Here is a 7,987-nt window from a genome sequence, read left to right on the forward strand (position 1 = left end):
CCTCAGAAACTCATGAATTCTGTAAAAAGGTGTAATAATATTATCCACAATACAGTTAAATATGGGGACACATAGTATTGAGTGGGCTTTGAACTGCCTCTGTACGTGTTTTATTTTTTTTTTTTTAAATTTCCCATTACAGAAGACAAAGCAATCTTACACCCATCTGGGAAATGTCATTTCTACTAAATATATTCAAATTAGCCACAAAAAGGTCAAGTTGATTTTGCATTAAAAATGCACTGCATAACAGTGAATGCATAATTAAGTGTATTTATGATCCAAAATGACAATTGCTGTTATTAATATTAGAAATCATCATCGTCATCATCATCAAAAGGGAAAGAAGCATAGAGTGGAAGTTTTAGCTACTGTTATGAAAACATTAGTTGGTGTTTAGACCACCATGTATAACACATTAATGATTTGGACATTTCTCATGTTTTCTTTATAATAAAATATAGGGTATTTGATTACATCACTTTTCATTGATACATTTATTTCTACCTCAAAAAACAAAACTGTTGATGGACTACCATATATATATGATATTATATATATATATATATATATATATATATATTATATATATTATATATAAGTTATATTCAGATAGGTTACAGAAATATTTTGCTTGACAGTAAATCTAATGGAGTGTTTGTGCATAGGTATACTGCATGCAGTATAAGCATTCTAATATTTGTTAGCCTTTTAGCATTCATTGCTTATCAATGTATAAATTAACAGTATGTTTTTACGTTTATATATTAAGCGTTGCATAGGTGAGTTTTTTTAAATTTCATATTAGATCAAGTTTCCTATTTTGTCAAATGTGAGAACTGTGCGAGAATCATCCTTTAAATACAAAGGTAGCAGGTGGACGAAGAAGCCCATTAAGTCTCTCTCTCTCTCTCTCTCTCTCTCTCTCTCTCTCTCTCTCTCTCTCTCTCTCTCTCTCTCTCTCTCTCTCTCTCTCTCTCTCCACATTTCTCATACCCCAGGGGTAAAAGAATGATGGTTTCCTGGATACAGCATGCATTGCAAATCAGAATACAGCACCCTTTGCTTTGTTCTTATGCATTTCAGATTCTCTTCACTTTTTATTACAATTCGAGTATTAAAAGCACTCTTTCTCCTTTCTTTTATTTAACGGTCTTCCGATATTTCACCCCAAAGCTTATGCAAGACCCTACATGTGCACAATCACATTTGATGTATCACACTTGCAATTAAACTGTTATTTTCTTATGTCACGTATGCGTTTTAAAGGTTCGGTAACAGTTAACGTGTTGATTTCTTCATTGTACAATATTTCTCCTGCATACTCAGTAATATTGGGTGACTTGCTTTGCTTGTAATTTTTTCATCGCGTTTTTCCCACGGGAGGTGACAGACGGCCAGTAATTTGGTTGTCTTGACTCGTCTGGAGGAACACCTGCCCCCTCCCTGAGGAAAGAACATTTCAGCCAAAAATTAAAAAAAGACAACACAGCCATTGACAAAGACCATAAGGTCTAAAAGCAAAATTTGTCATCGCTTAAAAGACACCAAAGTAACAACAACAACAACAACAACAACAATAATAATAATAATAATAATAATAATAATAATAATAATAATAATATAATAATAATAATAATAATAATAATAATTGGGGGATAATAATTGGGGGAATAATTGAAATTAGCAAAAAATCGTTTACCCACTGCCTAAACAAACGGATGTAATTAGATATTCATTAAAAATCCCTTTAATAGGTATACATACCTTTCGTGAAAAATATCTAATTACTTATACAAAAATGAAACTGAAATTATTTGACTTTAACATTGCAGGTTTATATATATATATATATATATATCTATATATATATATATATATATATATATATATATATATATATATATATATATATATAATATATATAATCAGCAAACTAAAGTTGTTGACATCATAGCCAGTGTCATTTTGTTCATTGAATTTCACAAGCAATAGCGCTGTCCAACAGCTACTCAAATAGCAGTACCCCAAATATTCAAAGTATACATTACAACACCCTTTTCTCTACAGTTAAAACAAAACTTTCAACTAAGTTTTGACAAAATGAGAATGCAATTGAATATCGATATATTCAAGAAGAAACGAGTGGCTTCAATGGAGCTAAATATAAGGGTTATATAATTAATTATATAATATACGCCCTATATAAAATTATATCGAGTTAAATGTAATCCGAAATTTCGCTCAAGCTTTGGAAAAGTGCACAGATTCGTTTAATATTTTAAAATGATGCTTTTTGTTATGCAGCATTGTGTGCAAAAACACTTTTAGATAACCTAATGTTAACTTTTTGCATTTTGTAAACTGTAACCATTGGATAAAGTTAAACACAAAAACAAGGGAGACAATATACATTTTTAATATATTTATTTTCAAAACAGCTCGCCATTAAGGATATGAAAAACCGTGTTCATTAGAAACCAGCTTAATATAGCTACCTCACTACAAAATATCATGTGCTATAAAGCAACGAAGACACAATAAAACCCCTGAAAAGACAAAAAATCTTTGGCTAGCAGATATGTCGTTTTTTTTCCTATATAAAAATCAGTTATTGTGTTAAGAGGTTCACATCAGAGACACTGACAATAAATAAACACATAAATAAAAATAACATTAGAAAACTCCTATTTTTGGTCGCAGCAAAACAAAGGCTGCCTGGAATTTAACGACTGACTTTAACATAACACCAATGTTTTTTCAAAGTGGCATAGTAAAAATAATTATTTATTTATTTAGGTTTTTTTTTTAATTATTATTTTAAAAGAGGCAACTAAAAATCTAAATTTGTTACCACTTATCTGGACATACACACATCTGGTACGCACACCCTTTTTCAAAACATGCTGAAAGTTTCGTTAAATTCCAAGAAACCTTAAAACGTTTGCAATAAAAACTACATTTCCAGACAGTGCTGATATCAACAAGTATTCTAAGGGTTCTACCCAAAGCGAAGTGCTAATCGTAGACGAAAATAATTCCTTAAGAGACAATTCAATTTACAAAATATCTTAAACAGAAACGGACCACTTACAAGTGCAATAGAAGAGCAAAATATCACTTTATACCCCCAAAACACGGACTAAAAATATAATTATACAATAAACATTTAAAAATGTAAACAATGGACCGTAAAAACATATTGGCACAAATTATTATTTTTAAATACCATCACTTAAAAAAACAACACACAGCTACAATTAATTAATTAAATAAATAAATAAATAAATAAATAAATAACATTAAAAACATTAAAATAAATAAATAAATAAATAAATAACATAAATAAAATAAGTATTAAGGTCACAAATAGATGTTTTTGGAAAGAAGTGGCACTTAGCTTGGAAAATATCTGATTTTCCTTTTTGTTTTTCCCCTTTTTTTACGGATCTTTGCCAGATCTTTTTTCCTAATTAAATTGAATATTAAGGTCACAAACATAAAACAGTATTTGCGATAAGGTCAAATTGCATTTGACAGCCTGCAAAGAATTACTGTGTTCAAGTTAAGCAAGATTATTTCTGTTTTTTTTTTTTTTTTTTTTTTTTTTTCTATTGCATTATATGCGTGTTTCAATTTATTTAATGTTTTCGTTTGTCAACATAAGAAAACCTAATCATTTGCAATGGCGGGGATTTATTTTTAGTTCTTCTCCGGGTTTCTTTCAATTCCACTCTGCATAGGCTTACTGGAGTCAAACACACTTCTCTTCTAAAATGAATCTCACCGTTTTGCGATATTCCCACCTTTAAAATATATATTCTATACCATTCCTCTCTACACGTCCAGAACATGGTTCAGATAAGAGATGTAGCAGATTGCCAGCCTGAGGATTTCAATTTTTGACAGCTTCTTATCAGGGGGGAGGGTTGGTAGTAATTTTCTCAATTCTGCAAATGCCACATTGAACGCCTCCACACGGATCCTCTCCCGCGTAGCGTGTGCCGAACGGTATTTGGCTGTGGCTCTTCGTCTCCTGCGCTTCTCTTCCCGGCTAAGGTTCTGTGTAGCAATCGTTCTGATCTTTCCCTCTCCATCTCCCGGGTCGTCTGAAATGCAGCCTACTTTCATATCATTTAGCACAGATTCAGCGTCAGACTGAGCCCACGGGTGGTCAGAGTCCGTCTGGTCAGGGCTTAGCATCATTTTCAGCGTTTTAACTAACAAATATAACCTAGAAACAAAGCTGGAGGAAAACAAATAAGAATACTGTTAATATATCAATGTACCATTAGCATATAACATTACAAACAAACAAACAAACAAATAAATAAATAAATAAACTATAGATGCACATGTTGCATATTCCATTGCATTCCAGAGTAGAACACGCACACACCTTCTAGCTACTTTTAATTGTTAAACTAAGGAAATTTAAGTGTAATGTCTTTCACATCCGATAAAAAGGATGTTAAAATGAATCCGTTGCAAATTAGTTTGGGGAAAGTTTGCAAATACAGGCCTACAGCAAAATACATCGGTTACACATTATTATATCCTTTAATAGGATATACTGTAAAATTATGACACGTTCATTTAAGACAAAAACAGCAAATAACAGGCAACAAACAAACAAACAAAAAAATCAAGTACAATATAAATTATAACATGGCTTTTAGACCTATATCTATTGTAAATGCTTGCTAAAAGTGCATAATAAAGCCTGCCTCCTGTCTCCCTGATTTATCAATTTTTTTCACGTAATACTAAAAAACTTTATTGTTGTGTAGGCTAGCAGCCTTTCATTTTCCTGAAGTATGATTGTATATTATATTAACATGTTGGATCGTTTGAATTTATCAATAACTGGAAGCAAATAATACTTTTTTTCTGCTTAAAAACGACGTTTACATTGTGTCTAAATCCATATTCATAAAGCACCATCTGTCACTTTGAAAATATAAAATCCACAGCTTTAGCGGGTGACAGTGTCCTCATCACCAGATTACATGGGTAGAAATTACAAAGGGTTTTTATAGTTTTTTTTTTTTTAGAACCACAATCTATTAAAAAAGAAGAACCATACGATACACCGATATTAATATTACAAATCACATTATAGTCTATATTGCATTTTCACTTCCGTCCAATGATCTTAACAAAATACAACTCAATCGGCGCTTCGGTTATGATTGTACTACACTGAAGTTTTTTTGAGCTGGGTAATTTTCTTTTTGTATTTGTTACCTTGCCAAAACAACAACATTGAAAGGAATATTGTTCATAACGTGTATAAATACATGAAAATGAACAACAACAACAACAACAACAATAATAATAATAATAATAATAATAATAATAATAATAATAATATAATAATAATAATAATAATAATAATAATAATAATAATAATAATAATAATAATAATAATAATAATAATAATAATAATTGCATCAACAAAGACAAACTTACCAAATGATTCTCTCTTTAAATAGATTCACGGTGGTTCTTGAAATCCCAACAACAATGCTTAAATCAACACAAGGGGTTTCTTTGATTTCTTTTACAACAAAACATTGTTTCCAGTTCTTGGCATGGTCTTCTCTCTGTCTCTAATAATTTAATGAATTTACTTAAAAAGTCAACGAAATTAAAATAATGCTTTAAAATTAGCCATAGATCTCTTGTTGACTTTGTGATAAGATCTTGCGAAAGTGATGTTCTTCCTTTTCTAATTCCAGTGGAAACAATAGAGATGGTTGTGGCGATACGGTCTGCTGAAAGTGGAGAGATTTCCTCTTCTCTGATAATACAAGATAAGATTCAGAGTCAGAGAACATCTATTGGAAACGTAGAAATCCTCTCCGGTCCTGTCAGACTCGATTTGCAGATGGCAACAATAAGATTAAAATGATGCCCTTAATAAAGCCCTGCCGGAGTGACGCTGCAGCTGAATAATTGTGTGGCTGTGTATTGTCTCTCTCTCTCTCTTGGCACCCATAGAGTGAGCCTGGAGATGGTGTAACTGATAGGACCTGGGAAAGGGACGGAATTTGTAATAAATTGCAATTTAATGAGAAATCCTATTGGGTAGTAGGCCTGGTCCGAGTAACTTAATTGGCCCTGACATCTGTCACGGTGTGGGAGTTTTCTCAGCCCCAAACATTTCTACAGATCTTCATTCCAATAGAATGTGTCTCAAATATTGCCATCAGATAGGACACGCGTTCTAAGTAGAGGATGGAAATGTTTATTTGGCTATTTTTACTGCTATGTAAAAAAAAAAAAAAAAAAAAAAAAAAAAAAAAATGCACTCGTTCAAGTCAATTATCATTCTAAAAGTCGTGAAATAATTAAACACTTATATGCAACCATTTACATTTATGTATAGGCAATAGTTTTACTTGAATTGGAAATTGGAATAGTTTTGAGATTAGATCATATTTAAGATTGAACCCAGGTAACTCATGATTCAGTGTGCAGAATTAGCAGTTTCCTTAAATTAGTTTTTAGTAATTACTTTTTTAAACTAGTCTATAGGTTGTTTTTTTTTTTTACAAATTACACAAGAAACAAACAGCCCTATAATTATAATAGGTACACATTAAAAATACAGCACCCTTTTTAGTAACGTGTGTATACAATGTTCATGGTTGCGCATTAGAGACTGGCATCACTCATTATTGTTAGTCAGCGTTGCTTTTATAATAGAGGAGAGTGTTGTTCATTATACTGGCTTTCATTTCTAATAGAACACTTTCAGTATACAATATTTGGATGGAGATTTTGATTTCTTAAGAGTGAAGTTTGCTTTTCACGTCAGCAGGTGGAACTCTTTGAAGTAAAAAAGCTCAGCTATATAGGGCTGTTTGTATAAGGTTATTGACAAAATAATAATAATAAAAAAATACAATGTATAAAAGAAATAAAACTCTTGTTTTCAATGCGTTGGTAGGGAACGGAATAATAACCTGTATTGTAAAGTTCTACAGGCGGTAGAAGTATCTTTTTATATTTTGTTTTGGGAACTCCATCATGTAATATTAATATTAATATTGGTACACTAGCACTGCCTTCTACTCTGTGTTGAGGTAACAATTTGAGGATGTTAATCTGTCAGTGAGCAAAATAGGTTGGTGTTCAGTTTAAAAAGAAAAAAGTAATTATTCTTAATACTGCTAATTAATAAATTAATAAATAAGACAACTGATGCATAGTTTACACATCAGAGTCTCTGTAAGTCGCATTGCAAAAGGCTCCTATTGAATAAACTAATAATAATAATAATAATAATAAATAATAATAATTGGGGGAAGTGGTTTGGAGAGAAAAAAAAAAAACGTTCACAACAAGTTGCTGTTTGTTCACTCCTTAACCACACCCATTGTCGATATTTTGTACTTTGCTGACTCTGTCTGACCTTCCCTGCAACCCCCCGCTGTTTTTAAGGTTGGTCAACGTCGGGGAAGCTAGTACTTGGAGGTCTGAGGTAAGAGCGGCAAGTTTCAGTACCACCCTGCATAAAGTAAATTTGATAGTCTTGTCCCTTGTTTACAGCGATTTCATGCCGCCAAAGTAGTCTTTTCTAATATATATATATATTATATATATATGTATATAAGACTAGACTAGAAAGCTCCAGGTGCATTTGCTGCAAACCCAGTTAGCCACGATTTAGGTATGTAAAACATGAATGTTTCTGTAATATCATTATATCTTACGTCTTTGTAAATACCAACAATGCCTGTTTCATTAAGATCATCATTCTCCTGACATGTGACATCCAAAATACAGTAAAATTCTCCCTTAATTACCATACAATGACACCCACTGCCACAGCACTGTAAAGTTTGTTACACACCCATGTCATGGTAAAAAAAGGACAGGGTAATTGTTTTATTTTTCAAGAATAGCAGCGCATACAATCACCTCTATTTTTGTTGTAAACATAGCCACTGCCATTGTCTACCAAAGCAGAACAGTTGGG

General features: G+C 31.8%; 1 protein-coding gene across 1 annotated transcript; it reads right to left on the reverse strand.

Moving 5' to 3' along the window:
- Positions 1 to 3,631: 3,631 nt before the first annotated feature.
- Positions 3,632 to 5,963, reverse strand: LOC121321332 (helix-loop-helix protein 2-like). The gene is made up of 2 exons (XM_041260226.1): positions 5,473 to 5,963; positions 3,632 to 4,246 (listed from the first exon to the last, which is right to left on the reverse strand). The coding sequence occupies exon 2, from the start codon at positions 4,204 to 4,206 to the stop codon at positions 3,838 to 3,840; it is 369 nt and encodes a 122-aa protein (XP_041116160.1). The 5' UTR covers positions 4,207 to 4,246; positions 5,473 to 5,963; the 3' UTR covers positions 3,632 to 3,837.
- Between the last annotated feature and the right edge of the window lie 2,024 nt (positions 5,964 to 7,987).

The sequence above is a fragment of the Polyodon spathula genome, chromosome 9, assembly GCF_017654505.1.
Source record: "Polyodon spathula isolate WHYD16114869_AA chromosome 9, ASM1765450v1, whole genome shotgun sequence".
Classification (NCBI taxonomy): Eukaryota; Metazoa; Chordata; class Actinopteri; order Acipenseriformes; family Polyodontidae; genus Polyodon; species Polyodon spathula.